The sequence below is a fragment of the Lytechinus variegatus genome, chromosome 10, assembly GCF_018143015.1.
Source record: "Lytechinus variegatus isolate NC3 chromosome 10, Lvar_3.0, whole genome shotgun sequence".
NCBI lineage: Eukaryota > Metazoa > Echinodermata > Echinoidea > Temnopleuroida > Toxopneustidae > Lytechinus > Lytechinus variegatus.
The window spans coordinates 14,639,845-14,655,216 of record NC_054749.1 but is presented as its reverse complement, the minus strand read 5'-3'; the positions used below and the strand labels follow the sequence as shown (position 1 = coordinate 14,655,216).

Below are 15,372 nucleotides of genomic sequence, written 5' to 3'. Positions count from 1 at the left end.
TAAAATAAGAAAGTTATGACATTTCAAAGTTTCGCATATTTTTAACAAAATAGTTATATGAACGAGCCAGTTACATCCAAATGAGAGAGTCGATGATGTCACTCACTCACTATTTCTTTTGTTTTTTATTGTTTGAATTATACAATATTTCAATTTTTACGAATTTGATGATTAGGACCTCCTTGCCTGAAGCACAAAATGTTAAAATAATGGAATTCCACGTGTTCAGGGAGGAATGAAACTTCATTTCACATGACAATGACGAGAAAGAACAATATTTCATATTTTATATAATAAAATACAAAAGAAATAGTGAGTGAGTGATGTCATCAACTCTCTCATTTGGATGTAACTGGCTCATTCATATAACAACTTTGTTGAAAATAAGCGAAATTTTTAAATGCCTTAACTTTCTTATTTTACATCCAATTTTGATGAGATTTTCAGTGTTATGCTTGTTGAATTTTTCTCTTTTTATTCAAATCAAGTTTTTGTTGGGGTGGACTTGTCTTTAAACAATTTTGTACCCTCCTCTTCCAATTGTCTTTATACCCATCCTCTCCTATCTATCCCTCTCTCAATCTGTCTGTCTGTATTTCTCCTTTTCTGTCTATCTTCATCCATGCCAGTCTCTGCCTGTCGTTCTATCCCATGTAATCACAATTTCCATCTGTCCATCCCAAATTCCTTCAACAGCTACCACACCCCTTATCTTATTTCGTCCATCTATCTTTCATATCTTCATCAGGACCCCCTCCTACAAAGAGTTACGATTGATCCAATCAATCTCAACTGTGTGGAAAACCATCCATAACATAATTTTTCTACAAGAAATTTGCACAATCTTCTTAAGTAAACAAAGAAAATCACACGGAATCTCCTAGAAAAGATATATGTATGACTATATATCATATCTAGAAAATATTTTGAACAAATCTGCATTTTAGATGTTGACGTTGCTGGCCATCCATAGTTGCGGTTGATCGGATCCATCGCAATTCTTTGTAAGACGGGGCCCACGATATCATATCGCATTTTCAAATACTAGGGGGGCGTTTCATGAAAGGACTTGTCAGACGTTTTATCCAACAGTTACCATAGGAACAGTGCCTCTCAGCCAATCAAAATCATGGAAAGATGTTAGATCTGACAACTTGTCAGATGAAAATATTGATGAAATGCTCCCCAGGATATCAAATCACTTACTGTATCTCATACTGTTTGACAGCTTCACAGATAAACAGTTCGACCAAAGGCCACAGGAAACCGATCAGCCAGACCTCAAGAGGGATATCCTCAAGGCGGGAAGGCATCCTGGTTGCAGCATCCGCTCTACCCCATATTTTCATATCTATTGCAAAGAACACTATCTCCAGTATAAACCTGTATAGGATGAGATAAAGGAGATTTGTCATGTGGGTGACTTCATGAAACATTCGAACGTCGTTTTGTGCATCCGGCCCCCGTGATTCTCCATTCTTGATGTTGATCTAAAAAGACTCACATGGAAAAATTCTTAAGCATCAAAGAAAAAGAATTAAAAAAAAAAGGTTTGGGGAATTTAAGTATTCAACATGCCATGTTGCTCATAATGTAATTACAATAAACAAGTGGCACGTTTATTAACCATTGCAGACTGAATTGGTTATAACACATGTTTTTATAGACTCAGCCAGCATTTTATTATATGTGGGCAAAGTCTCAAACAGGTTAAATATTATTGCTTAGTAATTGGTCTCATTTATAAAATATAGCTCAGAAATGCAAGTATCAATATTTCAAAAGACTTAATCAGGCTTCCAGTCTGAACAACTATGAGTATCTCGTCTCCCCCAACTGAAAATAAATTTGGGACATGGGAAGGTCATTCTGATTTAATCAGTTGATAATTTAGATATCTACTCAAAAGAATAAGTCTTCTTTACTCACAAAGCACAGACTACTCCACACCATAAGTGGTTCCTGAACGGTGGTTTCCTCCACAACGGTTGCAAAGAATGAACAAAACTAGCTGATGATGTAACTGAAAGAAAACAAGGATAAAAACATGAAAGGTGGAATAAGAGCAGGGAAAATAGAAATTGACTTTTTAAAGTGGAAAGAAGAGAGAGGTTGTGTGTTCCAATAATACACTGCGGCCTACCGTACGTTGACAAGGCGTTTATGCACACTATGCCACTCTCAACCCAGGTTCTAAATGGGTACACGGTAAGATGCAAAGTGCTTGTAGTACGCCTAGCAATTGAGTCTTGGAACTCTTGTTGGGGCTCTTGTTGGAACTCTTTTTTTCAAGAATGTGACCTTAGTATTTTGAATGTTTCTTAACTATTATCTGTACGGGGTCCACTATATTTCTATCTATATATCTTTCTCTCTGTATTTCGTATTTATATTTATCTATGTATTATATATTGGATCTGTATCTTAAGTTTGTGTTTCAATGTAATTGTCCACATTAGTGTTTGTTTTGTAAAATTGGAAATGATCCAATATGTGTGGATTTTGATCAATAAATTTTGAAACTTAAAACTTGTTGGAATGCTCCCGGGGGGGGGGGGGGGGGGGGTGCATACATTGTATACGGGTATGTCAGGATCCATTGATTGGGGTAATAAAAAATCTGTAAAGTTCTAAGAGATGTGATTCCAATATACTAGGCATTATATCAAACTTGAATATTTTATTATTATCATTATGGGATGGCATATTACTTACTGAAATACAATGTAAGAAGGAATGCTTGAATATTTTGTGCCAGCACATGATGTGATGAGAGCTCATCTCTCCATCCATTCCATGATGAGGTCATGTTTCTGAAAGAAGTTGTAAACAAGATAGAAAAGGGAAAAGAATTGACAGTGAAAGGTTATACTCATACCAGAGGACTGTTTCACAAAGCTAATCATTAGAATTATAAAATACAGTTCTGGGGGTGTTTCACAAAGATTTAAGTATGACTTTAGAGTCGCACTTAAATTCCTAGTTGCGTGCGGTAGAAAAGGCATGACCGGGGGGGGGGGGCACTCAGTATATAATGCATAGTGGGTATGTGCCGCGGATGGGACCCCCATTTTTACACTTAAATTTCCGTTCGAAGGCATAGCATTTACAGTTGAGGCCAGAAGTTTACATACACCCAGGAAATTCAAAGAAAAGCTGACATTTGTCAAACGTCATAGAATTTACTCTATCTTATAAAATATTTGTGCTATCATGACAAATTTGATATCAAATTAATGAGTATGTCATGCCCCTTCATCACATTGCTTTGTCACCAGGAGATGAAAAATATTTAGGTGAAAATTTTTCCCAAAAATCTTCATATTTTAGACAAATTAAAAATAAAAACTTGACAAAAACATTTCATATTTGTGCTAGTTACTTCTCAAAACAAACATTTCAGATTACACATTTTTGTTCAGTGGTGACAAATCATGATAGAAAATGTAATATAAATCATAGATTTGACATTTATATATTTTATGAAACGATGTTTGAAAATATAAAAACTAACAATAGAATACAATGGCATTAATATTACTTTTTTTCTTCAAAGAAAATTCCACCTGAAATATACTTTGATCTCAACGGTATTCCAATCATGTGGAAGAGCTCAATATGCTCTTTCATTTGATACCAAATTCTTCATGGTAGTATTTATATTATTGAAGATATAGTAAATTTAATGATGTTTGGCAAGTGAACAAATTTCACTGAATTCCATGGGTGTATGTAAACTTTCGGCCTCAACTGTATGTCTCATTGAGAAAAAGAACAAAGAAAGCCACTCCAAAGCATAGCATTTTCTTCTTTTTGAGATAAAAGAAGGAAATCCGCTCCAAAGCTTCCCATATTTTCCGTTACGATGTTCCACCCGTATTGATCTGCTACAATGAGCTGCAATTTTGGTGAAAAGCGGCCGCAGAGCGCTGTCCGACCATCACACCTGCGCTAGCACACCCAGCGCCCGTGCCACCGGGTTAGCTGCATGCACATATGCCCGTTCCATAGGAATGAATACGCAATCACACGCAGGCAACCCGTTCCAAGGACCCCCGTTTCCACAAACATTTGTCGTAATACCAGTAATACATATTTCTATGAGAAACCCCTCTTCAGGTAAAACCCAAATTATGGTCTTTTACAGGGTTCCATGACATATCTTCCAGCAACAATGGTCTTTTTCACACATTACACCAAACATAGGCCTGAGCTTGAAACCTTACACTAACCTTAACCATCATCCTCACATTCTACAACTAAATAACTCCATCACAACCCTAACTGTCACATTATACCTTCAGCGAAATGAGCGGAGGAGTAATTGCTGTAAGAGCAAATGTCGCATTACACTTTAAATTCTGGGGAGCGTTTCATCAACATTTTCGTCCGACAAGTTGTCAGATCTGAAAACTTTCCTGGATTCTGATTGGTTGAGAAGCACTGTTACTATAGTAACTGTCGGATAAAACAGGACTTGTCGGATAAAACGTCTGACAAGGGCTTTCATGAAACGCTCCCCAGGATTCAGTGAGAGCAGGTTTGACTGTGGTAATAGTATTTCAAAGATAATGCGTTCTTTCCTACCTGTTATGGAGTATGAAATGGCAATCTGTGGGATTCTCTGCCGTCTTCTTACAGAAAGCAATGAGAGTGAGGAAATGGCAAACAGTACAGATGATCACGGAACCCATGAACTTGGTGATGAAGAAGAAGCAGAATAACATCACATGCTGCAAACAAGGAAAGAAAGGAGTAAAAGAAGCGGCGGGGCACAGACCCTGCTTGAAACTCTGATCGTCAGGTGGGTCTTCATACAAGACTAGCATGATTACAACTTGCTGTTTAAATGTCAGAGAATGGTCTTCATACAAGACTAGCATGATTACAACTTGCTGTTTAAATGTCAGAGAATGGTCTTCATACAAGACTAGCATGATTACAACTTGCTGTTTAAATGTCAGAGAATGGTCTTCATACAAGACGAGCATGATTACAACTTACTGATTAAATTTCAGAGAATGGTCTTCACACAAGACGAGCATGATTACAACTTGCTGATTAAATTTCAGAGAATGGTCTTCATACAAGACTAGCATGATTACAACTTGCTGTTTCAATGTCAGAGTATGGTCTTTATACAAGACTAGCATGATTACAACTTGCTGTTTAAATGTCAGAGAATGGTCTTCATACAAGACTAGCATGATTACAACTTGCTGATTAAATTTCAGAGAATGGTCTTCATACAAGACTAGCATGATTACAACTTGCTGTTTCAATGTCAGAGTATGGTCTTTATACAAGAGTAGCATGATTACAACTTGCTGTTTAAATTTCAGAGAATGAGAAGCGCCTTCTGTACACAAGCCATTGGCACTGATTTTAGGCAACATTTCCAGACCGCTTTCCTCGAGGGAAGGGTTTGCACATGCATTAATACCAGGGATTTCATTAGTCTGCAGGCTCAGACCCTGATTGAAACTTGGATCTACCAGTGGGTCTCCATGCAAAGACCAGCACAGTCAACAAGGCATTATAGGCTGCACAATCAGACCCTTTACTCCAGTTAAGTGTTTGTACAGAGGACTAGGGTTATTATGTTCACTCTGTCTACAAGCGGTTGGCCTACTTCTCAGATAGATTAAACCCATTGGCCTGTATTCAGAAGTCAGATTTGATTTAAACTCTGGTTCTAAGTTGTGGTTTAACTATGGATAGCCAATAGTGGCATAAATTTCTTAACAGTAACATTTCAATATATCAGCTCATTTTTCTCTCAAAACATTCTTAACCGTTTCCGAAGGATAAATAAGATAGCTTTCTTCCCCATTCACGAGTTAAGAAAGAGCACAGTAAACATAAGACACATACAACGTAAGACAACTTATTAATTTTTTGGCTTTCCATAATTTTAGCACAGACTTAGACCTTGGTCAAGTTAAACCTGACTTCAGAATACGGGCCATTCGGTCTACGATCAATTTGGTATGACTGGACTAAAGCCAGGGTAATAACTCACATTACTTTTATAGAAACATTGTATTAAGTGCTATAAACAGCGGTGCTAAAAAATTAAGTGAACCCCATCAGAAAAATGAACATATTTCAACTATTCAAGTTCTGATATGTTTGAGATATTCAATTGTGAAGTCGGGCAATAAAATATTACATTCAATATAGTCAAATTAAATGGGCTCACCAGGGATTTGTGCCCTGATTGGCTCTCCATAGTTAAACAACTTTAAACCAGGGGTTAATTAAAGGTTACACAGGCCTAATTACTACTGGCAGGCAAAAGATCTTCATTCGAGCCAGCCCATCACTCAATTTTTAAATTTGATATTGCTGATTGACAAAAATGAGTAAATATTGACAATCTAACATTGATTCTAGGCAGGGTAGCTACTGAACTTCCCTTTTCCACATTGGAAAGATATATCACTACTATGGCACTATTTTTTTTTACTGGTGGAAGAATTAGGACCATTTTACTCTCTCAAGTGACGAATTTGATACCGTCAGGTGTAGTCTTCATAAATGCTGATTTATTTTTAAAATGAGCCGGTCGAGGTACTCTTTTCTGGTCAGAAATGAAATGTCGCACATCCTATCCACTGGTAGTAAACATTCAACCCTCCAATTTCCTCATCACTTTTTATGAATTTTTTAAAGTGCGAATTTAACACACGAGTCTATGGGAAATGAATTAGGCCTGTGCCACCTATAACTCGAGTTCAGAATACAGGCCATTGGCTTCAGACAGGCAGTTCACTTACATCAGAATTCTGCTCCCTCACATTCTTGCCCGTGGCCTGGGTCATGACCTTTGACTGGGAGTTCGACCCCATCAAGGCCACGGCCAGGAGTGGGATGATGACTGCTGCCAACCAGAGAACGTGGCGGCCGCTGAGCGGGGGTGGCAAGAAGAGCAGCGTACACAGGAGTTGAATTGCACTTAGAGTCAGGAGACCGAACATGAAGAACGTGAAGCAATTGACCATGCCATTGCATACTCCCCCGGGCCTATAAGGAGAAAGCAATAGAAAAAGATGTTTTTGTATTTACTTGAAAATTTATGAATATTCTCATGTACATTGGGGTACCTTCCTTTCTATTCTTGTTTCATTTCCCCTTTATATTATTTGTAGGTAAATGCTGTATATACATGTATAGTATACCCTTTCACCAGTTTTCAGGTTTGATAATGGCTTTGTAATCATTCAAGCTCCATGCTTCAATATGTTAAAAGACCATTATGTGTTTTATTAATGAGAGATTATATTCACATGTAATATTTTCTTTATGTAATAATCACTGTTTTCTCATACTGAATGATATGAAAATGTATCAAACATTCAATAAATAATTTTAAGTAATAAAATATTTTGTGGGTTTTAGTGGAATAAAAGAGTGAGTCAAAAGACGTGAAAGTGATTTTATCAAATTTATTTATCAAGCCATGGAATACATACAATATAGGCATTACGGGTCTATGCAGCTTGTAAAGATTGAAGCGTAATTAATAAAAAGTGATAGCATTGTGGCATGGAAAAGTGCATCTGACAGACTTTGGGACAGAAGCATAAAACATAGTATACAAATAAAACTTTATGGAAATGCAAAAGCAGAATTGTGAAAGTCTAAACAAATCAACTCACAAAAAATCAGAAAGCTTATAACTTCAAAAGCCGTTACTGACCAATGCAAAGACGACCCAGAAACATAATACTTCTAGCACTGACCTTTCATGGACAGAGGCATAGCAAATAATAAATACATGAATTTCTCAATGACTGCAACATATTGAAAGCTTTGTCTTGAATCAATTTGTAATTTTTCACGTATATTTTTTCTAATATAAAAATTCCTTACCTCTCTGATGAGTGAGATGAGACTGATATTATTCAAGCGATGGAAAGAGAGCGAGCATGGTAGACTGGTGAGGAGACTGGTGATCTCCAACGGCGTCCTGGGAGGGTGTGACGACGTCCAATTGGGCGGAGCCTTGGGGTGGGCGTGTTTCTTGCTCATGCAGATGTGTGGCGGGAGGGGCTCCATGCCGATGCTGTCCGATCAAAGAATACCAATACAAGAGCATCAGAGTTTCAGTGATTATCCTCACTACCATATTTATCTAATCAATATTTTCTGACCTCAAAGAGGTTCATGAATTTATGTATTCCAAAACAGCATCCCTCCCTTGATTTCTTCCTCCCCCTACATCTACCTTCATATTCAATTCAAAGAAAACTCTTCTTTAAAAGTATAGTCAAACCTGTCTATTAAAGAGAAATTCCAGTAGTTGCAGTAAACACTAATTTCATGAGAAAGTCTGTAAAACAAGGCTTAATTGTCAGTATATCATCGAGGATCTAGATCTGGTACAGTTACATTAACTGAACTTTGTGAAATCTTGAAATCTACGCTAAAAAATGTTCACACCGAAGATCCCCAACACAGATAAGCGCACGTGGGACAATGTATAATTATTGCTGAGAGCGTCGGGCCCAACGCCCTACCCGATTCCTGTGCTTATTTGGTGATTTCTCAGCAATTACACAATTTCTTCCAGAATTCTTTGGCACATGCGTTTTATTTATACAAACAGACACTTTGGTGGTCATTTATTTGGATTCTGTACGAACTCATTTTGATATCGTTACCAAAACTAGCATTTACCTTTAAGGTCACCTATAGGGAAACAGAAACGTGACCACTGGACACTGGTGGTCTTTATAGACAGTTTAAATAACACACATTTCTTTGAAAGGGACACAATTTTGTTGACCACTGAAGACAGGTTATCAGTATAGACAAGTGCAGACCTGCCAACCTTCTATGACAAAAATAAATATTCTTAGAAGGAAAAAAAAAGTATTTTTTGACAAAAAAGTATCTTTTAAAAATTTGTCTCAACGTAACACATTCACCGATTGCCATTCTGCGTTATGTCAGTAGTAGCCTATATACAAAAAAAAAAAAAAAACTTCCAATCATTATTGATGTACTGATTTTTTTTTGCATCCCATATGCGTTCTAACCTCATTCCTGACTAGTTGCAATTGCATACACTCTAAGAATTCTGATGTTGAATCAGCGTTAGAGGGGTTGGAGGGGTGCCGGCCTTTTCCAGATGTTGCGTCCACCCTTGTTTAAAGCTGAACCCAACAGTTTTGGGTTTTGGGTTGACGCAGCATTTGGAAGATGTCGTCGCTCCTCCGGCCTTTCAACTGTTAACATGGTTAAGTTGGCATTTTCTTTTTTTTTTAGAGTGTAACGACGGAAAGATTGATCTCGATCTTGCATAATATGATAGCAATTTGAAAGCTTTTAGTAACTGGATAAGACCCCCCCCCCCGAAAACGAATCTGGTTTGAGTTACCATCGATTTGGTGACATTGAATGAAAAAATACTTGTCAATTCACACGCTGTTCAAAACGTGTGAAAGTACTTTTTTGTGGGCACAGACTTTATATACCTTTGTTGCTGATGTTAACGTTTATACCAACACATTTTTTTTTTTGGTCTCGCTCCACTGACATTTGTAAACAAATAATTGCAATAACTGGTATAATCAACGACTGTATAATTCCTAAGGGAGAAATGCAAATCATTCTTATTTCCCCCTTATCACGTGGATTGGTCTATAGCATTCTCAGTTACATCCGTTTTTATTTTCTTCTTCTTTAATTTTTTTTCTTTAATTTTTTAATTATCTTGTTTTCTTTTCTTTCTTTTTTGGGTTATTCTTTTTTTATCATTACTTCATTCACATTGTACATTAGTAATGATCGTTCTCGTATTTGGTCTGGTTCGTTTTTTTTTTTTGTCTCTTTTCTTCCCATTTTACTTGTCTTCCTTCAAACTTGTATTGTCTTTTTCTCTTGCACAGCACACTCTCATTTTCGTTTCCCTCTTCTTGCACAGCAACAGGAGCAGGAGCATGGCGGCGTGTCTACTCTTTTAGCGTATATAGTGTAATTCTTCCCGGCTCCGACGTCTGATTTGTCTGACTTCCCATTCAGCTCGTTATGCAACGATGACCTGTTGTCCCTTTCATCACAACACGGCGCTTCGTCAGAAAACCTCTATTTTGATACTTACATAAAAAACTACCTGAATGATAATACTGCTGATCTTAACTCAAACTTTGACCCAAATGACCCATGTGGGCAGCTTATTACTTCACAGTATTTTACAGAACAACATTTTAAATCTTTAATTAATTCTAGCAGTCTTGAAGAAGATATTTTTCTTCTCCATCTGAATATTCGTAGTGCCAATAAAAATTTCGATAAGCTAAAATTATTTCTTGATAGAAATCAGTTTCCGAAACATTCAATCATTGGATTAACTGAAACGTGGTTTTCGGAAAATCCTTGTTCTCTTTTTGCACTCTCCGATTTTAATCTAGTTGTTAATAACAGAACTCTTAGACCTGGTGGTGGTGTTGCACTTTATATACCCCAGCAATACGAATATAATCTTATAAATAATATGACTTTATCCAATGACGCTTTAGAATCACTCTTTGTTGAAATCATGAATCCAAAAGGAAAAAATATGATACTGGGAGTCTTATACCGACCTCCTAATTCAAATACTCGACATTTTCTGGAAACCCTCAATGACTTTTTACTCAATCCTTTTCTGAAAAACAAAGATTGTTTTTTTATGGGGATTTCAACATCAATTTAATGAATTGCATCAATAACAATATCTCGCAAGAGTTTCTCGAAACGTTTTTGACTAATTCTTTCTTACCACTAATCACTAAACCAACGAGAGTGACTAACACTTCTGCAACTATTATAGATAATATTTTTAGTAATGTAACTTTTCCTACCCCCCAAGCTGGTATAGTTCTTAGTGATATTTCTGATCACTTTTCAATTTTTGTGAAGCTGTCTAAAAATAAACTTTTTAAGAATGAATCATATAATACTTCCTATCGTAAAATAACCGATGATAACATTTCTCATTTAATTAATGATTTAGACAATACAGACTGGTCGACCATTTTTGACTCCACAGAGGTTGATGTAGCTTACGACATTTTTATTACCAAATTAACATCTTGTCTAGACACCAATGTCCCTCTTATCACCCACCGAAAGTCAAATTATAAAAAAATCCCAATACATCCGTGGATCACTAAATCTATTTTACGATCTATTAATCGTAAAAATAATCTTTATTATAAATATATTTCTAAACCTAACGAAAACTCTCGTTCTAAGTACACTTGTTATAAAAACACCCTTACCACATTATTACGTATTGCCAAAAGGGAATACTACACTTCCCAATTGAACATTTACAAAAATGATATGAAAAATACTTGGAAGATTATTAATAATGTACTGAACAAAAAGAAAAAAAGCTCTACAATCACAAAAATAAAGTCAAATAATACTATTACAGACGACGCTAATAAAATCACAGGAGAGTTTAATTCATATTTTTCAAATGTTGGCAACAACTTGGCTAAAAATATACCTTGAACTAACAAATCCTTTTCTGATTTCCTTGACGACCCTAACCCCAATTCTATGTTTTTCAGCCCTACTAATTCTATGGAAATCATAAACATTGTTAGCAATCTACAGAATAAGAAAAGCCCGGGGTATGACGGTATACCAAACTTTCTTCTAAAAAAAATCATTGCAGCCATCGTTGATCCATTGGTACATATTTTTAATATCTCTCTTACCACTGGACGGGTCCCCAATAAAATGAAAATCTCCAAAGTCATCCCACTGTTCAAAAAAGGTGATAGCCAACTCGTTTCTAACTATCGTCCAATATCCTTACTAACTTCACTATCTAAAATTCTAGAAAAACTGGTCCATACCAGAACTAGTGATTTCTTCAAATTACATAACATTTTTTCAAACTTCCAATTTGGATTTCGTAAAAATCACAGTACTTCCCATGCAATTTTGTCATTTATAAATAAAGTCACCACTTCCATCGATAATAGTTGTCATACTGTCGGTATCTTCCTGGACTTCTCCAAGGCCTTCGACACTATAAATCATGAAATTCTCCTTCATAAACTATGTCATTATGGAGTTAGAGGGAAGGCCTTGGAGTGGTTCAGGAGTTACCTCACTGATAGGACCCAATTTGTATCAGTAAATAATTGCAATTCGACTACTCTTCCAATTACTTGCGGTGTCCCCCAGGGTAGCCTACTAGGCCCACTTCTTTTTATTACTTACATCAATGATATTAAAAATACATCAAATTTACTTTCATTTATACTTTTTGCTGACGATTCCAATATTTTCTTTTCCCATGATGATATTAACCAACTCGTTAGAACCTTAAACTTTGAACTAACAAATGTTACAGATTGGATCAAGGCCAACAAACTTTCACTTAATCACCAGAAGACAAACTACATGCTTTTCAGTAATAAAGTCAATACTCTAACTGACAGGATTTTCTTTGATAATTTTGTTCTTAATAATGTTTCCACTACTAGATTCTTGGGTGTCCTTATTGACGACAAATTATCCTGGAAGCCTCATATCGATAGTATATGTAAAACAATTTCAAGAAACATTGGAATTATTAATAAACTTAAACATTTTCTCCCTTCCCGCACTTTGTTAACATTATATTACACACTTATTCTACCATATATTAATTATGGAATTATTGCATGGGGATGTGCAATACAAACACAAATAAATAGAATATTACTTCTCCAGAAAAAAGCTCTAAGAATAATTTTTCAAACACACTTTAGATCACATACTGATATCTTATTTTTTGAAAATAACATTCTTAAAGTAAATGACATATATCTTTTCGAACTTAGTCAATTTATGTTTAAATTAAGCAGGGACGATCTCCCCGCCATTTTCTTTAATATGTTCCGTAAAAATGCTTCCGTACACAGCTACCCAACAAGGCAACGTCTATGTTACCATCTTCCTTTAACAAGAACTTTATTTGCAAAAAACTCGTTTGTCTTCTCCGGGCCTGCCTATTGGAACTCTCTGCCTCAAGATTTCAAAGAATCCCCTAATGTAAATATTTTTAAACGCAAACTGAAAAAAATGTTAATTCTGAAATATTCGTCGCAAACAGGTCAAGCTGAATAACTAAAATAACTGATTTAATTATGCTCAACTTTTATGTATATGAGTTTATATTATATACATATAGTCATGTATATTATTTGTTTTACATTATTTTTTCTTCTTAAAACTGCAATTAGCCAAGTACCTGCTCCTGCTGCCTGCCATATTTCTTTTCTACTTAGTGTATTGCACTGCTCTGTCCCTTCTGTCCCCCCCCCTCACCTCCCCCTCTCTTAAAATATTGTATAACGTAAATATTTCTTTACATGACCCATCAGTTACGTTTTTTCAAGTGCACAAAAATTGTATTTATTTTTAAACAAATTTATTATTACAAACCAATATTTATTTGTTGTAGTTTTATATTGAAACTAAGTTAGGGGCTTGCCGCCTGTACAAGCTTTGCTTTTTTCGGCAAGTCCCTCCGTTTTACTGTCAAATACAAATGTAATTTCAGACAAATTTAATTACTCAATTGTGTTCTTTAAATTTATGATTATCTATGTATACATATTATATTTCGTAGTATTTTCAACCTTGTTTTGTTATGTTCATTATATTATTGCTATGTTCATTATACTATTGTGAAACGGAAATAAATAAATCAAATCAAATCAAATCAAACAATCGCCAGCCTGTTGTAGTGAGATTAGTGAAAAAAACGTGTGAAATTAAATTTGATAATTCACCACTTTAAACATGTGCTCGTAGGCAAGAATTTACTTGTTCTTTTCTTGCAACAAGTTACTTGCCCGAGAATGATTTTTAACCGGTCTGGGACTGTCGGACCGGTGCTAGTGTCGCACGCTGTGTATAATACATACTCCATGATCAACATTTTTTTTCAAGCAACAAATCATACAAAAAAAAGTATTGGTGTATTCATAGCACAAAAGAGGAATAGTCTAAAAAGGGAATGGTTGGCATGTCTGCAGGTGGTCAATATAACAGGCTTGACTTTAACAAATTTGCCGCCTGGGAGCCGTTTCATAAAGCTGTTCGTAAGTCAAGAGCAACTTTAAGAACGACTGGTGATCCTTTCTTACGCACTAAACCATCTCTAATTCAACATGCCATTTACCACAAGAAAGGATCACCAATCGTTCTTAAAGTCGCTCTTAACTTACGAACAGCTTTATGAAACACCCACCTGGAAAGAAATAGTATTTGCCATTAAAACCTAGGATGAATAATTCTTCTAAACACTTTTTGAAAGCCTGGTATATCTGTATGCTATACCTGATATCTGCTTGAGCAAATATTGGTGCGTTGGAAATATTAAGACTGCTTCCAAGACAACACACTACTTCTCCATACTCCTGCATGATCTCCACCATCTCACGGGTTGCTATGGAAACAAAGCAACAATCAGCATATCAAACAATCAATGAGACAACTCTGATAACCAAAGTATAGATGGAAAGCAAAGTTACATCTGGTTTTCAACATCAGGCATTAAATCACAAAAGGCAATTGTTTTATCTCAGAAACATCAAGAAATTTGGAACTATCAAGATTATATTCAGGTTCAAAGAGCAATAGAGGAGAAAGGGCTGGGAGCAGCAATGGTTGAAGTAGACCTCTTTCTTTATACAAAGATCTTGTCATTCAACCTAAAAAAAATAAAGAATTGCCCTAACCTCAAAACAATATAGCAACAATGCTGATACAATATATATATACCCCAAAGAACATGATCTTAACATATTAGATTATCCTATAATTCAAAACAGAAAAAAAAATGTAATGAAACTGATAAATCACAGTTGAAGGCATAGTGTATATATGCCAGTGAGGAGGTATAAAGTAATGCAACACAACAAACCATTCACTTTCTTTGTAATGACATAACTTACTCTCTGGAGTGACATCGGTAAAGAGGGGTACGAGGAGGGGTACATTATCGATCCTCTCTATGTGTGGTCTGATGTTTGCTATACCTCGAGGTAACTTAGCCTGGTGAGAGAAAACATGATAAAGTAAACCTCACATTGTTTCTACCGGTGGATAGATTATCAGATATCCCTTTAAGAAAGTATTGAATTTGGTTGAAACATATTTCAAAAGTATTTTCTATTACGATTGACAGTTTGTGATTACAACAATGATGATGATACATGGAAGCATAAAGAAGTGTTTTTGACTATCGCCTTGGAATCGGAGGATCGTGTGTATGAATCCCAAGGCGGCCTTTGGCAAGTAATTAATCCACATTTTGCCACTCTCCACCGAGGTATTAAATGTGTACCTGGTATGATGTGAAAGTGTATGTAG

The 15,372-nt window shown here is 35.9% G+C and overlaps 1 protein-coding gene across 2 annotated transcripts in view; it reads right to left on the bottom strand.

The window, feature by feature from the left end:
• The window catches only part of LOC121422414 (transmembrane protein 94-like), a 46,382-nt gene that overhangs the window by 633 nt on the left and 30,377 nt on the right, over nucleotides 1-15,372 (bottom strand). Inside the window, exons 22-29 of one of the 2 annotated variants that reach the window (XM_041617444.1) lie at nucleotides 14,955-15,054; nucleotides 14,338-14,446; nucleotides 7,875-8,068; nucleotides 6,780-7,024; nucleotides 4,588-4,733; nucleotides 2,716-2,813; nucleotides 1,930-2,023; nucleotides 1,207-1,383 (exon numbers count right to left, since the gene is read on the bottom strand). In XM_041617444.1, coding sequence (XP_041473378.1) covers nucleotides 1,207-1,383; nucleotides 1,930-2,023; nucleotides 2,716-2,813; nucleotides 4,588-4,733; nucleotides 6,780-7,024; nucleotides 7,875-8,068; nucleotides 14,338-14,446; nucleotides 14,955-15,054 — 1,163 coding nt within the window. Of the gene's footprint in view, nucleotides 1-1,206; nucleotides 1,384-1,929; nucleotides 2,024-2,715; nucleotides 2,814-4,587; nucleotides 4,734-6,779; nucleotides 7,027-7,874; nucleotides 8,069-14,337; nucleotides 14,447-14,954; nucleotides 15,055-15,372 lie in introns of those variants that run through there. The other variant, XM_041617445.1, reaches the window with a different exon arrangement.